At 42.5% G+C, this 20,176-nt stretch overlaps 1 protein-coding gene across 2 annotated transcripts in view; it reads left to right on the forward strand.

Annotated features, from left to right (window-relative positions):
• Nucleotides 1-9,289: 9,289 nt before the first annotated feature.
• Nucleotides 9,290-20,176, forward strand: part of REPS2 (RALBP1 associated Eps domain containing 2) — a 207,714-nt gene continuing 196,827 nt past the window's right edge. For both annotated transcript variants that reach the window (XM_058535505.1, XM_058535506.1), the window contains exon 1: nucleotides 9,290-9,582. In XM_058535505.1, coding sequence (XP_058391488.1) covers nucleotides 9,349-9,582 — 234 coding nt within the window. In that variant the 5' untranslated portion in view covers nucleotides 9,290-9,348. The remainder of the gene's footprint in view (nucleotides 9,583-20,176) is intronic.

Below are 20,176 nucleotides of genomic sequence, written 5' to 3' on the forward strand. Positions count from 1 at the left end.
CTCATCCCCCACCCTTAATGTTTTATCACCCTGGCCTGCCTTCAGCAGGAATCCTGTTGAGTCCATCTAGCAAGGATCCCCCCAACCTTGATGTTTCCTCTTAGTAATTTTCCATCCACTGATCCCCTCTCTGCTCTTTGGCTATCAATCTCCACTTGTCCTTATTGTATTCAGAGTTGAGCCCAATCTCTTCCTCCTGCTGCAAAATCACATTGTAGTAGTCTCTCTTGAATAAGGTCTGCCTTACCATCTTTAACAAGTGTCTGAATAATTGTTTTCTTTAACACTAGTCCAAATTGAGATATGCTGTAAGTGTAAAATACACACCAGATTTCAAAAACTTAGTAGAAAAAGGGAATGTAAACTATCTTATTAATAATTTTTATATTGATTTCATGTTGGCATGATAATATTTTGGATATATTGGGTTAAATAGATATGCTAGTAAAATTAATTTCACATATTTCTTTTTAGTTGCTTTTAATGCAGCAACTAGAAGATTTAAAATTACATAGTGGCTTGCATTATATTTCTGTTGGATAGTGCTGAATTAGAGAGACTTAATCAAATTCAAGTTTGCTTTCCTTTTTGGCAGTTGTATGTCATAGGTAGTGTTGGGTATGTCTAGCAAGAATCACATAATGTCTGACTCTTTTTGGGATGTTAGCAGTCATTGATGATCAATGTTTAGATTTATTTATTTATTAGAGATTGCAAAATGGTGATATTTTAATTCTATCATTCCTTTTGTAATTCTACCTCATCTACTATTTGGTTCCCCAGTGGTACAGCTCGATAGGGAAGGAAAGATCAATGTTTGGTTCTTTCCCTTTATCAATTCTCAAAATTATCAGTTGGCTCACAAGCCATTGATAGACTTTAAAAATATTTAGCAGTGCTTATTTTCATGTGCTTCTCAGAAAGATTTACAAAGCTTACATAGGGATGAAAATGCAGGTTTGTAAGCAGAAGTAATAAATATTTTGTCATCTTCAAGAATTTCAAGGTCATGAAAGACGAAGACCAAGGAACTGCTCCAGATGAAAGAAGACTATAAAGAGACATGACAAATAAATGTGACACGTGATCTTGGACTGGATCCTGGATGAGGAGAAAAAGTTTTTTTCCTCTTTTACTCTAAAGGACATTAGTGGGACAACTGGTGACGATTGAATAAAGTTTGTAGATTAGACGATAGTTACTTTCCTGATTTTGATAATTGTACAGTGGTTATACAAGAAAATATTTTTGTTTTTAGGAAATGTACACTGAAGTATTAAGGGGTAAGGGATATTATGCCTGCAACTTGTTCTCAAATTATTCAGAAAAAATGTATATAGAAAGAGAGAGATAATGATAAAGCAAATTGTGGAACCATTTTGGGGATTTGGTGAAATGCATACAGGAATTTTCTGTACTATTTTTGCAATTTTCAGTGAATCCAAAATTACTGCAAAAAAGTTTATAAACTAAAATACTGCATACAAATTAAAAAGAATTCTCTTCTGATTGTGAGGTTATAAATACATTGGTATCAATTTGAACTCAAAACCATATTAAAAAGTACTTTGCAAATTTGAGAGGGACTCTGTAAAGAACAGGAGAATAGTTAGGAACCAGTTCTGTAAAGAGTTGTGTGGTGGTTTAAAATGTGTCCGTACATTCTTGGGCATGTCTTTCAAGAGATGGAGCTCAATTCTCCTCTTTTTGAGTGTGAGTTGGACTTAGTGACTTGCTTCTAACAAATAGGATATGGCAGAAGTGGTGTGTCACTTCTGAGACTAGGTCGTAAAAGACAGTGTGGTTGCAGAAACACTCTGTCTTGGATTGCTAGCTCTGGGCGAAGTCAGCTGCTGTGTCCTGAAGCCACTCAGGCAGTCTTGTGGAGAGGCCTACATAAGGAGGAGCTGAGGCCTCCTGTCAACAGCCATGTGAGTGTGCCATCTTGGAAATGGATCCTCCAGCCCCAGTCCAGCCTTCAGCTTACTGCAGCCCTGGCCGACAGCTTGTCTGCAACCTCCTGAGAAACCCTAAGCCAGAACTACTCAGCTAAGTCACTCCTGAATTCTTGACCCTCAGAACTGTGAGATAATAAATGTTTGTTGTTCCAAAAGCTGCTGCTATGCAGCAATAGATTACTAATACAATTCCATATGTTAAATCATGAAATCATGCTGCCTGGACAGCTGCCTAAATGTAAGACCTATCTTTTCCACCAGATTTGGATACAGTCTGCAAAAGAGAGTAAATGTAGAGAGGAACATTTCCAAGACAAAACCAAATCTACATTGTTATTTTGGCAACTATTATTGAGATTATGGTACTTGCTCAGAAGTCATCAGGAAACAGCTAAACTAAAATTTAAGTTTTTAGTGACTGGATGGAACTCCTAAAGAAGAGAATTAAAGAAATGAGTAAAAATGTAAAATAAGACATGAAGTGGAGAATGAAATCATGTAATGAAAGTAGGTTGAAACAAGGAGGGGATTTAGTGGCAAAGACAAATATAAGTCTCTCACAAGAGAAAAATCTTTGAAGGGTACTTTGCCATTGTGTTTCTCGTACTTTCCAGGTAATTCTGATTCTTCTTTTGATTTAAATCAATCATTTATTGAGCATCAGATGATTAAGATGTGCTCCTTGTCTTCAAAACACTACTTAGAAACATCCTTGACTGTGAAGAAGGGTGTTTCAGGATCATTTAGTTCTTATTAGGACTAAATTCCTGATTTAGTCCTTATTTAGTTCCTTTGTTTCTATGATTCTATATTTGAGAAGTAGTTTTCTTATTTAAAATTTATCTCCAGAGAGAACTTATGCACGTGGAAGGGGAAAGCTATGTGCACGAGAGTTGCAGTTTGCAGAACAGTATCGCTGTGGACGTGAATCAGTTAACTGGAATTGTAATTTATGTACCTGCACTCTCTTATGGGTTGTGATACCTCCAAAGAAGTGATAAAGGCATTTCTGGCCTTGCGAGGCTGCGACTCAGATCCTAGATGACCCAGTAGCCACATCAACTTGGTCCAAGTAGAAAGGGGCAGGAAACAAAAATGAAGAATGAGGCTGCAATCCATATTCACCGTAAAAGGATTTTGTTTGCAGTGCTGGGAAAGTGGTCTTTGTTTGTTGAGTATAAGACTATACATACTCTTCTGAGAGCACTTAAATATTTACAAATCGACTTGCGCTGCACATGCTTTTTCTATGAGACGTGAGTCACATTACTCTCTGATGTAAAATCCTGGCTCAGGTTGGGTTCTCTGGGAGCAGAAACTGAGATGGGGAGTCTGTGTAAGTGCTTTGTTGAGGGAGAGCTCTCAGGAGAAGGGGAGTGAAAGAAGCAGGGTGGGGCTGGAGAAGGGGCCAAGCAAGGAAGCAGTCTCGGCTGGAGACTCCCCTCAGCCTGATCCCACGGGGCACTCTGGAGCATGATTTGTACCTCAGAGTTGGTCTCACCGTGAGGCACCGGGGCTGGCCTTTCATACTTCATGTCAGTCAGCCATTGGCTGTGGGCTGCTCTGTGGGTTGTGTGGAGGGTAACCTCCCTGAAGTGGCTCCAGGTTGGCTGAGGGCAAGTCTCCAAAGAAGGGAGCAGCTGTGAGCCATTAGCAGACAACATTACTGATGGGTGCGTTGCCTGGTGACAGGAATCTTGGAAGTGAACCAATAGTGTCTACAATAGGTTTGAAATTTTTACACGGTAATTATGTCAGAGTCTGGCTAGATGTTCCCCAAACCCATTTCTTCTCCCTGGGTACACAGCTTGACTACATTTCCCAGACTCTCTTGCAGTTCAGTATGACCACATGAGTCACTTCTAACCAATGGAAAGCAGGGAGAAGTGATAGGTGCCACCTCTGACCCTGTGCAAGCAACCTTCCACGCCCTCTCTCTTTCCAGCTCTCAGTTATATTTTTATAACTGGCAGATATGGAGCATCTAGTGGAGGACTTTGAGGACCCACGGGATGGAGGAGCTACTAGATAGTGTCCTCAAATGAACACTAAGAGAAACACCCCCCTCCACAGACCCTTGTTGGACTGTGACATGAGCAAGAGATAAATCATTATTTATTTACCATTGTTGTTTGTTTCAGTAGTTAGCCTACCCTGACTCATTAGTGAACCCTCCAGTTTTCAGAAACATGAATAGCTTCTGAAAATTTGATTTTCAGAATTCTATCAGTTTAATCAATAATAATCTTTGCTCAAATTTGTGATGACTGAAGTGCTGAATAAACAAAGAATTTTTTTCGTGTCCCTTTAAAACATAGGAAAAAGCTCTGTCAGTATTGAGTATTATGGGTGATTAAAAAAGGCACCATGAAAATATATGGCTAGGATAATTATCATCCAAAATCCTGTTCGTGGAAACAAAGCAGGAAGCTGCCTTCCCAAGGTTAGACAGCTTGCTATTGTTAACAAGTAGTGAGAACTGTTGGCTCCAGTGTGTCTGACATAACTATTGGACTTTCCCCGTACACAGAAAGCTTTTTAATGTTTCTGCTCAGCCATTTCCAGGGCTACCAAAGGCTTCATTCTGTGGAGAAAGGTGAACTCTCTGGTACCTTACATAAGAGGCCAGCAGGGCTGCTGAGAACAAGCTTTTTGTTGCTTGAGAACAGCCGCTTTCTCGATTTGTCAAGCTTTTGCTTCAAAGGATAGAGTTTGTAGAGGAAGGAAGAGGACACACTATCTCACACACACACACACACACACACACACACACATGGGTGGGTACAGGATATAATTTCACCAATGTTCAAAACTGGTTTTATGGGAGACAGTAACTTGTAAGATTCCATCGTCATTAGTGATTTGTAGGGCATACTGGGGTCCAAGTACTCCTACCCCTCTCTCTATGAGTGTAGAACGAATCGGGTGAGGTCCACGTGGCCAATATCAGCTTCATTGTTGCTGGAGCTGGATTGGGGATTCGGACTGGGTTAGTGGCCACAATCAGCCTTCTTTTTATTCTCCCTACCCCCTTCCTTCCCCACCGCACAGAGTGTCTACAAAACAGAACCTTACCTGGGAAGCTGCAAGCGGGAACAGAGAGTGCCCCCAAACTAGGTGTGCCTTCTATGTGGAATCAGGGGTAGAGTGGAGTCCCCTCTGAGGGCAGCAGAATTCAGGGGTGGTGGTGGTGGGGAGAGGGATTGAGAGGGAGAGAGAGAGGGGAACACAGAGACAGAGAGACAGAGACAGAGAGACAGAGGGAGACAGACAGAGACAGAGACACTGTTGGAACCAGGACTCATCAGTTTCTTCTCCCTTTCATCACTTCTTCCTTAGAGAAGAGTAAATGACAGGAACTGGGAGAAGCGCCAATGTTACTTCATCAATATTCCCTCCTGGGGAGTAGAGAGGAAACTTTCTCATGAAAAAATGCGGCCAGGGGAATAGGATTCCCTCTCACACTATTAAAGATCTACCTTTCTTCACTTCCAGCAAAAAAAAAAAAAAGTTAAAATCAGCCAAAGAAGTGATTATTTAGTGTTTACATGGGTCTGTCCCTCAATAAATACTTTTTAAAGTTCACCAATCTTTGAGATACAATCTAAATTATCACTTGGGAAAATTCTGAAGCTCAGAGAAGCCAAATAGAATTTTCCATACTACCCCCTCCCAGGTGACCCGTAAATTGGCTGTAGGTGTAAGAAAATATTAGGTCTTCATACTTGAGAACAGCAGTCAGCAATTTTTTTCTGTAAAGGGCCAGAGAGTAAACATTTTAGGCAACGACTCAACTCTGCCATTGTAGGGCAAAAACAGCCATAAACCCGTAAATGAATGGGTGCGGCTGTGTTCCAAAAAAACTGTGCTTATGGACACTGAAACGTGAATTTCACATAATTTTCACATGTCCTGAAATAAAATTCAGTGCAGAGAAAACACTAATTTTTTTCAACCATTACAAAAATGTAAAACCGATTCTTAGCTCGTGAGCCATACAAAACCAGGCAACTGGTCCTAGTTTTGCAACCTCTACTTTAGAAAACTCTTCCTTGTAGGTAACCAGTGCGTTGTTCTAAGTTTGTTAAGTTGTCATCTTCATGCAGGGCACTGATGCTGGACTTAAAAGGACAAAAGCATAACTTAAAGACTATCTCTTGGCTATTCCTGAATATATTATCATTTTGGCTTTTCTGGCCATGATGGAGCCAAAACAAGTGTGTAAGTTTAGAACTGCAAAAAGTATAAAGAAATTCTCTTCTAAAACATTTTCGTTTACTGTCAGCCTTAAGGGATATGAGTGTTTCTAGTTTCTACATTCTTATCTGTGTTTATTTTGAAGTTTAATAACTATTTCTTCTATTCAAAAAACTGTTGTAGAAATAAAGAACAGTACTTAGCATTCTTTAGATATTAAAGCATTTAAAAAATGCCAGTTTTTCCTCCTGTGTCCTGGGTTTAAACGTTACTGCTGTTGGATCACTTCTGGCTGTGCCCCTTGTCCTTCCATGAGCAGCTTCTCTCTGGCATCCCACAGCCCATCAGAGGCTGCCCCTCCCTCCTGCTCCAGCCTGCTGTCCCTCACTCATCACTTCCTTGGCGCCAAGTCTCTGGGGCTCTGCCCCCTCCTGTGATCCTCCCTCTCTGTTCTGTCCTTTTGCCTCCCCACTCCCACCCATTTGTCAACATCCATCTGGGGGGCCCCCTTTATCAAGTCTTCCTGGCTGAGCTCTGGCTCATGGATTTTCTCTCTTCTCTAAACTCCCAGAGCACTTAGCCCGGGGGTACACAATTTAGTACTTAATTATATATTGTCTTTTATTATTTGTTTTTATTTGTTGTGTTAGTCTTGTCTTTTCCAGTGAGGCTGCAGACCCCTTGAAAGCAACACATCTTGTATGTTTTTTTTAATCCCTCACGATACTCTAGTAGGGACACAGTCAATACTTCCTGTTCTACCAATAAGTGTTGATTGATGGATTGATAGGCACAGATGTGAGACTTTCTAACCATTTCTACAGTATCTGGTGCTTGATAAATATATGTCAAATTTATTAAACTGAGTTGAGTAATGAAGATCAGCTCCGAATGTAGTATTCAGTTGGGCAAATCACACCATCTCTGCATCCATTTTCTCATCTGCAAAATAGAGATAAAAATGTTTTCCCCAGCCAGCCCTGACTGTCTAGTGGTTAAGGTTCAGTGCTCTCACCGCTTCAGCAGCCTGGGTTCATTTCCCAGTCGTGGAGCCACACCGCCTGTCTGTCAGTTGCCATGCTGTGGCAGCGGCTCAGATAGAAGAACTAGAAGGACTTACAACTAGGATATACACCCATGCACTGGGGCTTTGGGGAGGAAGAAAAAAAGAGGAAGATTGGCAACAGGTGTTAGTTCAGGGAGACTCATTCCCTGCCAAAAAAAAAAAAAAGTTTGCTCAACCTACCTCGGCGAGTTACGTTGAGGCTTAAATGAGATAATGTAGCTTTGAACTATATGAATGCTAGGGATTATTATACCTCACATTTCTTTTTGCAGAAGTCACAGGGGAAAGTAGGGTTTGGCGTTTATCACGAAAAGTGGGTTCCTTTCTAACCTCTGTTAGGATGGTGAGCCATTCTCAGGGAAGCCTGATTACAACTGGAAAGGTAGGAAGAGAATAAACATGATCTCTTGGCTTCCAGTTTTCCTGAGAAGGTATTACAGTTGTGGAAAATGTAGTGGTGGTGAGGTTTAGAAATGGAAATTCCTCAACTAAGTTAGTCTTTGCTGCTCCTAACTTATCTATCTTTTCTGTACTCTTGTCCCCAAGCCTACTGCTGTCTTAATTCTCTCTTGGCAGGTCTGAAGCAAAATGTGGTGTAGAGAAATCTTAGTGAAGAGATAAGAACTTCCTGCTTTTTAAGTGGATCCTCTTCTCTATTTCATTTCTTCAGATTCCAAAAGGGAAATATTACTCTGGCCATCATTTATGAATTGACATAATTTATTTTTCCTTTTTCTTCTTATACACCCCCCTCATCTATACCATCTCCAGATTCTTTTCTTTTTCTCTCTTCCTGTCCTTGGTCCTTATTTAGTTGACCAAAATATATTTAACATCAGTGCTATTTCTCGAGATGTTTTTTTGTTTCTGTTTTTAATTAAAATAAAACTATTTGGGGTAAAAGTTTTATATATCTGTTTATTAAAGCAAATTCTAAAACATATATTTTTCAGGAAGATTGGTCCTGTGCTAACATCTGTTGCCAATCTTCCTCTTTTTCTTTTTTCTCCCCAAAGCCCCAGTACATAGTTGTGTCATAGTTGTACAGTTGTAGCTCTTCTATGTGGGACGCCACCTCAGCAAGGCTTGATGAGCGGTGAGTATGTCAACACCCAGGATCTGAACTGGCCAACCCCAGACCACGGAAGCGGAAGGCGCCAACTTAACCGCTAAGACCACCAGGCCGGCCCCTAAAACACATTTTTTCATTAGTGCTTAATCCTGGACTGATTTTTTTCCTTTGGGTGTTTCCCAGTGAGGCTTAATGCATATATATGTGCAATTCTTCGCAGGGCCTTTTTTTACTCCTATTATTCTAGTATTTAACACTAACCGATGTTATTCCTTTTTGAGGCTCAACTCCAGGTTTGAGCCAAGCTTGAGAAAGTGGCCTAACCTCGTCATCACCCTGAACGCTATAGGGAGGCACTGGGACCCCGTTCGTATGGAGATCTCTGTCCTCCAGCTTTTCAGGACAGAAGCAGTACTGCCATGGAAAAGGGAAGCCTAATTTCCCATGCCTCGTCCCTTTTCTGGGAAGGGCATGGCGTGCGTGGGCACCACAACTGATCCAGCGTCCTGGGGAGAAAACACCACAGCCTTCCCCGCCTCCTGAAAAGCGCCATCCTCCAGGTAGATCTAGATGTTGCCCTTCCCAGGGAGGGCGAAGAGCCAAAGACTCCCCTCCTGCGCAGGATGGGCGCAGAACGGCGCTGGCTCCCGCCTTCTCCGGCCGGGCTGCGCCAGCAGAGCAGGTGACCAGCCCCTGCGCAGGCAGCGCGCCGGAGTTAGTTACCTGGCGTGGAGCGGCGCGGACAGGGCGTGGCGTGGCGGGGCGTGGCGTGGCGGGCGGCGGGGCGGGGCCGGGATGCGATCCCGGGCTGCGATTGGTTCGCACCGCGCCTGTATCCATGTGCCGCGCGGCGGAGGCACAACATTCAAGTCCGGGGGCGGGGCCGGCGCGCGCCGGGAGGAAGCGGCCGCGCGACAGCTGCGGGGCGTGGGGGCGGTAGTGGCGGCGGCGGCGGCGGCGGCGGCCGAGGTCGAGGCTGCGGCTGCGGAGGCTGAGGCGAAGGCGGCGCCGCCCCAGCCGTGGACGGTGCTCCGCTGGGCCCCCTTGCAGGCCCCATGGAGGCGGCGGCGGGCGGGGGCTGCGGCTCCGGGCCGGCGCTGCTGCTGAGCGAGGGCGAGCAGCAGTGCTACTCTGAGCTCTTCGCGCGCTGCGCCGGCGCCGCAGGCGGGGGCCCCGGGGCCGGGCCCCCTGAGGCCGCCAGGGCCGCCCCTGGCGCGGCCACCGCAGCCGCGGGCCCCGTGGCCGACCTGTTCCGGGCGTCGCAGCTGCCCGCCGAGACGCTGCACCAGGTAGGTCGCTGCGCCCCCTGCCCTTGCGAGTCTGTGGGGACCATTTCTGTGGGGACAAGGGGGAGGGGTGGGGCGACACAGCTGCCCACAGGGACCCGGAGCCTTCGGCCAGGTCGCAGAGAGGGGGCTTCGCAGCCGGGGATGCGGCGAAGCCCTTGACCCCCGGGGAACAGCAGCCTCCTCTGCAGCTTAGCAGTGCTGGGTGCGCTCCCCGTCTTCCTCCCCTGAGACAGACTGACACTCCCTCCCTCGGCCATTTCTGGGGCCCTGCCGCCGCCCATACCCAAAGTTTGCCTTGTTCTGGAAGTGGTGTTTGTTTTGGCTGGTGTCTGGTTTAACCTCTGCTCGGGGCTCCTGCCCTTCCTTCTCCCGGGTGGGCGCTCGGGTGCCTTGCTGGGATTTGAACTTGAAGAGTGTGTGCGTGTGTGTCTGTAGGGCCGGGAGCCAGGGACTGAATGTTATTCGCTCTGTAGACTTGTAATATATAAATATCTACTATATATGTCTGCCCACTAACGTATTTCTGAATATTAGTATTAAACTGGAAAGCCTTAATAAGTTGCAGAGCAGGGCCACAGGGCTGCAAGAGGACATCTGTCAAGGCAAAGCCAAGCTTCCTATTTAGGGTGAGAGGTGGACCCCAGACATCCACCGTGGGGGACAGCTGTAGTTTCCTATCTTCTCATTCTTGAAATAGAACTGGAAAGTAACGTGTGTCATAGTTATCTCCTTTTGGCTGCTCCATACCTGGAAAAGGAGGAGGGGATGATCCACAGCAGATGCTGTGTTTGGTTTGTGTTTTCCTTGGAGCTTGGAGAAAGACTACTTGATAAGCACTTTGTCTTTTGATGTTACCAGCACTTTGTGGTGATAAGATTCTTAATATCAGGCCCAAAACGTGAAATGAAGCTTTTCTCAAAAGCTGTAGTCAGTATGAAAGTTAACATCAATTGAATATTTACAGTGGAGAGTGGTATTTTAAAATCTAGTTCCAAAGGAGTACTTAGGGTTCACTTGCAATATCATTATGTTTGTAGGTAATTTTTAAAAAAGACACTTAAGACTGTGTTTTGTACTGCTGGAGCATGCGTGTGCCTATATGTTTGTGAGCATAACTTTAGCCACTCTGTAATCTTTCGCCTTTTAGAATTCAGGATTTCTGAAAATATAATTAGGAGTCACAGAACTTAGCCTAGCTGTTTTTCCCTTAAGAAGTCCTTGATATGTAGACAGTCCTGCCGGTGCTGATGCGCAGTTGAACTGGACCAGGTAGAAAAAAAGTCATTGTCTTCAAAAACAAACCATGGCTATTGCATGAAGCCCTCGCAATACTCTCAAGCATAATAGATTTATTAAATGCTGTTGCTATTTCTCCACTGAAAGAAGAATAAGCGACTGAGGCCACACAGCAAGTAAGTGCCAGCTGGGCATGTGTTAAGGCTTATTTTGTTATCAGTAATACATGGAGTGTGAGAAGAGAAGGTGTGCATATTAAATCTGAATATGTTGGTTGACTCCTCCTAAGGAGTTGAGATGGGGGCTTTCCTGGTGTTAGAACCCATGCTCCCTTGAGGTATATATGATTTAAGAAGAACCCAAGGCACAGTGCCTTTGCGTGAATGAGATTATATTCTTGACGTGCATGTGAAATCTGCTTGCAAAAGACTGCTTCAGATGCTGGCAAAAGGGGACATCCCTAGAAGACGGCTTGTAGTAAATCTCTCAGAGCTTTAAGCTCCCTTTTTCAGCCCAGCACAACAAAATGGATCCTTCCCCATTAACCTAACACCATTGCAATAATCCAGTATTCTTCATACAGGTGAAAATTAACATCCAGGTCATGCTGGGCTGGGAAATGTAATCAGAAGAGATTCAAACAAAGCAAGCGGCTGGCAGCCACCTAATGTTTACCAGCCACTTTGGTGAGGTGTGGTGTGGTGTGTCTGGGTGTGTATATGTGTGTGTGTGCATGTGCTAGCTCGCTCCATTCATCTTGATTTGCACTACTCTATGAGTGTATTAGCCATTCTTGAAAACAAACGTAGATGTTTTTAGCCTTTCCTTGTTAAACAGAAACCTGTAAGTTCAGAATTAAGTGGCCCAACAGGTATAGCTGCTCAAATCATGGAGGCACTAACCAGCCCTGGTAGTTTCTATGGTAACAGCCAGATTTTTTTTTTTTTTCTTCCTAATAACCATACAATTAAGGTTACCATTAATGTTCCAGTAGGGGTGAAAATCTTACCTGGAGTAAATGTTCTATAAGAATACTTAATTTTGTCTCCTCCTTGGAGTAAAAATAAACCATTACACCTGTTACTTTGTTATGGAAGTGAATTATCTTAGAGTTTTTTTTCAGTTGAAATATATGTATATTATTTACTTATTAACAAATATATTTAATTAATTAATTAATTAATTTTGTGTGTGTGTGTGTGTGAGAGAGGAAGATCTGCCCTGAGCTAACATCCATGCCAATCCTCTTTTTTTTTTTTTTTTTGCTGAGGAAGACTGGCCCTGAGCTAACATCTGTGCCCATCTTCCTCTACTTTATATGGGACGCCGCCACAGCATGGCCTGACCAAGTGGTGCGTCGGTGTGTGCCTGGGATCTGAACCCGGACCGCCAGCAGCGCAGCGTCCGTACTTAACCACTACGCCACAGGGCCGGCCCCAACAAATATATTTTATTTTTATTTCATTTTATTTTTTTTAAAATTTAATTAATTAATTTATTTTTCCCCCAAAGCCCCAGTAGATAGTTGTATGTCATAGCTGCACATCCTTCTAGTTGCTGTACGTGGGAGGCGGCCTCAGCATGGCCGGAGAAGCGGTGTGTCGGTGCGCGCCCGGGATCCGAACCCGGGCCGACAGCAGCGGAGCGCATGCACTTAACTGCTAAGCCACGGGGCCCGCCCCAACAAATATATTTTAATAGACTTTATTTTTTCAGAGCAGTTTTAGGTTCACAGCAAAATTGAGGGGAAGGTACAGAGAGTTCCCATATACCCTTTGGCCCCCTACATGCACAGCCTCCTCCGTGATCAACATCGGAGTGGTACATTTGTTACAATGGATGAACCTACACTGGCACATCATAATCACCCACAGTTCATAGTTTGCATTACGGCTCACTCTTGGTGTTGTACATTCTTTGGGTTTGGACAAATGTATAATGACATGTATCCATCATTATAATATCATACAGAGTATTTTCACTGCCTAAAAATCCTCTGTGCTCCACTTAATCATCCCTTCTTCTTATCCCCAACCCCTCGTAAACACTGATCTTTTTGCTCTGTCCATAGTTTTGCCTTTTTCAGAATGTCATATAGTTGGAATCATACAGTGTGTAATCTTTTCAGATTGGCTTCTTTCATTTAGTAATATGCATTTAAGATTCCTCCATGTCTTTTCATAGCTTGATGGCTCATTTCTTTTTAATGCTGAATAATATTCCGTTGTCTGCATGTACCGTAGTTTATCCATACACCAACTGAAGGACATCTTGGTTGCTTTCAAGTCTCGGCAATTATGGATAAAGTTGCTATAAACATTCGTGTGCACTTAAGTTTTCAGCTCCTTTGGGTAAATATCAAGGGGTGTGATTGCTGGATCATATGGTAAGAGTATGTTTAGTTTTGTAGGAAACTGCCCAACTGTCTTCCAAAGTGGCTGTACCATTTTGCAGATCCCCCAGCAATGAATGAGAGTTCCTGTTGCTCCACATCCTCACCAGTGTTTGATTTTGTCAGTGTTCTAGATTTTGGCCATTCTAATAGATATGTAGTGGTATCTCGTTGTTTTAATTTGCAATTCCCTCATGACGTATGATGTTGAGCATCTTTCCATATGCTTATTTGCCATCTTGAATTGTATTTTTTTTTTTTTTTTTTGTGAGGGGATCAGCCCTGTGCTAACATTCACCAATCCTCCTCTTTTTTTGCCGAGGAAGACGACCCTGGGCTAACATCCGTGCCCATCCTCCTCCACTTTATATGGGACGCCGCCACAGCGTGGCCTGCCAAAGCAGTGCATCGGTGCGCGCCCGGGATCCGAACCAGCGAACCCCGGGCCGCCGCAGTGGAGTGCGCGCACCCAACCGCTTGCGCCACCGGGCCGGCCCCTTGAATTGTATTTTAATGCATCATAATAGCCAATTTTAAAAGACCTCTTGGTCTCTTTTTAGAGTATTTATCTTCATGTGCTGATTTATTTTAAGATAAAGATTCTAGTACTAGATAGAAAAAGAATGAAACACTTTTTTTTTTTTTTGCTGAGGAAGAGTCGCCCTGAGCTAACATCTGTTGCCAATCTTCTTTTTGCTTGAGGAAGATTTTCCTTGAGCTAACATCTGTGCCAATTTTCCTCTACTTTGTATGTGGGTTGCCGCTATAGCATGGCTGCCGACAAGTGGTGTAGGTCTGCGCCTGGAAACCAAACCCGGGCCGCCGAAGCAGAGCACACCGAACTTAACCACTAGGCAACAGGGCCGGCCCCTGAAACACTTTTAAATTAGAAAAAGAAAATATGAATATCTAAAAACAGGTAAATAGTTTTTGTTTAATATTTCAAGACAAAGAACTGTAAGTGTTAGAGTGATTAGTTTCCCAGGTTGTGAATTATTTCATTGGTATTCAAAAGCTAGCATTTTACTAGAAGGCATAGGATGTGGTGGGAAGCAGGTTTGAGTTTGACAGGTATTTGAGGTATCTGAGTTTCTGTTGTGCCTCAGGCACTGTTCTAGGTGCTGAGGTTACAGCAATGAATCAAACACAATTCCCTGTCCTCCTGGAGCTTACATTCCAATGCAAATGTTTCTATTCTTTAGAATTTGAGTGAGAAAAGATTTCAAATATAACATCTAAAAATAAAATATCTACCTTAAACTGGCAAGTTGTGTGTTTGATGTAATGAAGTAACAAACTATATAGAGTCCTTTATAATGTTTTTTAGGATGGTGTCTTTAGTCTCTGGGAATTCTGTGCATATTTCAAGTATTCATTATAATTAGTTTACTTTTTTATGATTGTTAACTCTTTTGTTTTGAAATAATGTCTTTTTGAGATATAATTGACATATAACAGTATATTAGTTTCAGGTGTACAACATAATGATTCGATATTTGTCTATATTACAGACTGATCACCACAATAAGTCTAGTTGACATTCACACACAGTTACAAATTTTTTTTCTTGTGATGAGAACTTTTACGATTTACCCTCTTAGCAACTTTCAAATATGCAATACAGTGTTATTAACTATAGTCACCATGCTGTACATTATATCCCCCGGACTTATTTATTTTATAACTGGGAGTTTGTACCTTTTCACCACCTTCACCAGTTCCCCCCTTTCACCTCTGGCAACCACCAATCTGTTCTCTGTATCATCTATGAATTTGGGATTTTTTTGTTTGTTTTTTAGATTCTGCATATAAGTGAGATCATATGGTATTTGTCTTTCTCTGTCCGACTTGATAGTCGGACATTAAGGGGAATAGTTATAAAGCACTGTTGAGTCTGTATTATCAGGGGAAATCACTGAATGGGAGAAAAGCCAATGAGTAATGTGTGATTGTTTAAGCAGCTTTGATTGAGGTAAAGAAGTAAAACAAAGCTGTGAGAAGTAGGAGATGTTTTAAAAATTCCTGTGCACAGCCTCACCTTTGGGAAGAAGTCATATTTAAAGGTTTTCTTGTAATTCTTTGAAGCAACTGTTTAATCATTAAAGAAAACTATAGGCAAAAGACAAAATCTTTGTGAACTCTTTCCTGTTGTAGACTATTAGCCAGAACTATTTTTAAAAAATGCAAATGAAACAATTTTCTATTTTTGCATCTTTATATCCTATCCCTTGTAACATATACTTTACAGAGATAGAGCCCAGCATACTAAAACATTAACTAGGAAAATATGCTATTTGAGATAGATAGCGTTCTTTTTTGTAAAAGAAAATGAATGCCAGCAGACATAGGAAGTTCTGGAGCCAAACCATTGTCTGATTAAAAGGAGAATATTTGCATAATAGTTACTTATTTAGTCTTATAAAAAATATTTCAGATTTGCAAAACCTAGAGGATTACCCAGCAAACAACTGTGTACCCACCACTCAGCATAGGAAGTAAAACGGACCAGCTAGTGTGCAAGTTTCCTCTGACCCCTTCTCTGGTCTCATTCTCTTCCTTCCCCACCCCAGAGATTAGCACTGTCCTGAATTTGGAGTGCATGATTTGAAATTTTTTTTACACTTTTATTATATGTGTATATATATTGTATGGATATGTATATTGTATGTGTATATATATGTGTGTGTATATATATGTTACTAAAACCATGTATTGTTTTGTATGGCTTGTCAACCTAAAATGAGGAGTTTCGTACTCTGTGTAGCCTTCTGCAACTTGCTTTTCCTCATTGTGATGTTTTTGAGATTCATCCTTGTTGACACATGTAGCTCTGTTCATTTATGTTTCCTTAGTTCATTATGTAAAAATCTTCATTACCTACTCTTACAATGACTCATCATTATGGTGCTGTAGAGACCTTTATGCCTAAGGAAAGTAGGTGGCATTTTTCTTTATTTGTATAGAATGTCACATGACTGGAGGACTGTTCTAAACATGTACAAATGTTAAAAATGCCTTAATATGTAGCAAAATGCACACTGATGTTCTTGAGAGTGTTAGAGGACCTTTGAGCTAATTGATTAGGTTTTCATAGGCTTGCTGTTTTCTCATCTTTTTTTAAATGGAAAATCTCAAACAAACAAGTAGATAGAATAGTACATTAAACTTCTCTGCACTTGCCACCTAGGCTCAACAGCCATCAATACATGGTCAGTTCCTTTCCATCTGCATTCTCACCTTTGTTCCCTTCCCCCTCTATTATCCTGAAGCAAGTCTCAGACATCATATGATTCATAGGGTTTATCTTTAATGAAGGAACCTGGGGGTGGTCAGAGGAGATGGGAACATGGGTTTAATATGGGCAGAAAAGGTATCCATGGCCTATGGTCAAATGGCAAGACTGAATGATGGTTCCACATGATCAGGCCACTGGCAATCTTTAAGGTAATGATGTTTGAGAACTGATTTAGAGTAACTGGGGAAACCAATAGGGAGACTGAAAAAATAACAAAGTGAAGATTAGAAATACAAGATGGATTTGAACATTGTCCTAGTTTCACACTCATAACCAGGGACTGCCCTACTTTGAGAGCATGGAAAATTGGTTTTGAGGAAGTCTTGAGTTGTTTCGCTAATTATTGGGAACTTTTTAAAGAGGGTTTGGTTCCTTTCCAGGTTTTTTCAAACTTTCTATTTGTTTTCTAAAGACAAGTGCCTAGTATTTTGTATTTATATCATTCTGTTTTTCAGTACACGTCTATTGGTGGGCAACTGTCTTAGTCCTTTTGGGCTGCTACAACAAAATACTGCAGACTGGGTGGCTTATAGATAACAGGAATTTATTGCTCACAGTTCTGGAGGCTAGAAGTCCAAGATCAAGGTACTGGCAGCTTCAGGGGCTGGTGAGGGCCCCCTTCCTGGTTCATAGCTGGTGCCTTCTTGCTGTGTACTCACATGGTGGAATGGGCTAGGGAGCTCTCTGGGGTCTCTTTTATAAGGCGCTAATCCCATTTATGAGGGCTCCACCCTCATGGCCTAAGCACTTCCCAAAGGCCCCACATTCTAATCCCCTCACATTGGGCATTAGGATTTCAGCATATGAGTTTTAGAGGGACGAACGCATTCAGATCATAGCAGCAACCAACCAACCTGGGTTGCTCAGGACTAAGGGGTTTCCTGGGGCATGGGACTTTCAGTTTTCAAACCAGGACAGTCCCAGGCAAACTGGGATGGTTGGTCACCCCCTCTGTTGGTAACTGCATTCATTATCTGTTGTTCTATAATGAATTTCCACAAATTTAAATTGCAGCTTAAAACATCGCATATTTATGATCTCATTGTTTCTATGGGGCAGGAGTTCCGACATAGCTTAACTGGGTCCTCAGCTTGGCGTTTTACAAGGCTGAAGTCAAGGCCTTGGCTGGGCGGCATTCCTTTCTGGAACACGAGGACCTCTTCCAAGCTCACGGGGTTGTTGGTAGAATTCAGTTCCTTGTGATTTTAGGACTGAAGGCCTCAGCTCCTAGAGGCCACCCGCAGTTCCCTGCCAAATGGCCCTCTCCATAGGCAGTTCATGACATGGCTGTTTGCTTTTTTAAGGCCAGCAGGAGATTCTCTCTCTCCAGTCAGCTTAGATGAGTGACATCCCCATCACCTTTGCTATGTTCTATTGATTAGAAGCAAGTCACGGTTTCTGTCTGCACTCAAGGGAAGATTATACAAAAGCACAGACACCAGGAAGTGAGAATTATAGGGGAGGGGTCACCTTAGGATCTTTCCACCACACTTGCCTTCCAGTTTTCTGAAGCAGAAAATTATTTTGTTTAGCTTTTTGGGGCCAGAATATATATATGTCTTTGCTCAATCACTCATTTCAAATTTCTTTACCTTTTTAAAAAACATTTTCATGCATAATTCATCTTCTTATGCCGTCAAGTAGAACCGGCAAATGTATATCTTCTTAGGTATTATTTTCAGTTTTAGTCTTTAGGCAATTTGTTTTTCTTTTCAACTAGTAGGAGGCAGGAAAAAAAAAAAGTGGAAAAGCAGATGTGAATGCCCTGCATGCCCACTCCTGCACAGAATACTCTAAAGCAGGCCGTTTTAATCTGGGTCCATTTCAGGGGTCTGTGAATTTAGATGTAGAAAAAAATACATCTTTATTGTTACTAACTCCTAACTGAAACTCGAGCATTTCCTTCTATTATGCATGTAGGCAACAAGTGACAGTCATATTAGCAGTACCTGTGACTATCACTTGTAGAAATAGGATTTTTTTTATCATATTACAATTGTTGCAGGTATTTCAATAATAATTTACAATAATTTAGATGCACTGGCTGATATTATTCATTGTGTTAATAAAGAAACACATGTATTACTACCACAAACTTGTTTTGTAATATTTTGATAGCTGTATTTCAATATATTTTGTTTATAATCCTAGGTATTTTGTGTTTAATTTTATGCATTTAAAAACATTATTCTGAGCAGAGGTCTATGCAGACTGCCAAACGAGGCCACAGCACAAAAATGGTTAAGAAGCCCTGCTCTGAAGAGTTGTGAGGTGTCGGGACTAGACATTTCAGTTCTTTGTAGTTCATTATTTCCAAAGTCAGAATGGCAGCAGCACTGCAGGCAAGTCCGGGTCAGGGATGAGACTCCATAAGGCCCTGCGGTCCCTCCCTCTCCAGTCCATCCTGCAGTCCTGCAAGGGGGAAGGAAGCCCAGAGTGAATGAATGCTCAGCTGCTTCCGCCAGGACCTCACCCTGCCATCCCTGCGGTCCTGGCTCTGAGCTTTGTCTGCTCCTGACCTTTCTATCTGGCCTTCTCAACTCCACTTCACTCCAGAGAGCCCCTCTGGAGCACGTGCCAGCTGGCTGCTGGGCCTGTTTTATTTACCACTATTATCTCTACTTCAGAGACTGGCTAGAACATGGACTTGAAGGAAAAGGTGATTTTAACAGACTGGAGAAACCCGGCTATCTTCATAATTTAATTCAGGACCAGGAGAGACTGTTAACATTAGGCTAATAGTAAATGTTTGCTTTGACTTAATTCATTTCTGACACTTTGCCATTGGTTTGTTCAGCCTCCTGAGGGTAATTAAGTGGTTCACCTGTGTTAATTTCCTGACTAATTGAAGTAAATCCCATAAATGCCAGCAATTAAGAATTCTTTTTTTTCGGGGGGCCCAGCCCGGTGGCTCAGCGGTTAAGTGCGTGCGCTCCGCTACTGGCAGCCCGGGTTCGGATCCTGGGCGTGCACCAAGGCACCACTTGTCCGGCCATGCTGAGGTGGCGTCCCACATACGGCAACTAGAAGGATGTGCAACTATGACATACAACTATCTGCTGGGGCTTTGGGAGAAAAAGGGGGAAAAAAAAAGGAGGAGGATTGGCAATAGATGTTAGCTCAGGGCCGGTCTTCCTTAGCAAAAGAGGAGGATTGGCATGGATGTTAGCTCAGGGCTGATCTTCCTCACACACACAAAAAAAAGAATTCTTTTTTTTTTAAAGCAGGCTTTCTTAAATGTGTAATGTTTGTCCTTGATGCCTTCAAAAGAACATGTTTAATACAGTAATCTCTTTGTTTCTCCCTTAGTTCAGGGTGAGCCTTGTGAAAAACAGATGATTATACATGAATAGCTTTTTGCCCCTGGAGATGTTTGGTGTGCTTGCTTTTTGAGTTTTTTTTTTCTTTAGGATCTCTTTAAAATTATTTTTAAATGTTTTAACTCCTCTCCTTTGCATACACTCTGGTACCTTTATAGTCCTATTACTGAGAGATGGCAATGGAAGTAAGTGAGGCACGTGAAATTTAGCATGTGGATGTTTTAGATTCTTTTAATTTATTCATTGTTCTAGATCAAGGTTTCTCTACCTTGGTACTAGTGACACTTTGGGCCGAATCATTCTTTGCTCTGGGTGCTGTCCTTTGCCTTTAGGATGTCTAGCAGCATCCTT

This window comes from Diceros bicornis, chromosome X, assembly GCF_020826845.1.
Source record: "Diceros bicornis minor isolate mBicDic1 chromosome X, mDicBic1.mat.cur, whole genome shotgun sequence".
NCBI classification, from domain to species: Eukaryota; Metazoa; Chordata; class Mammalia; order Perissodactyla; family Rhinocerotidae; genus Diceros; species Diceros bicornis.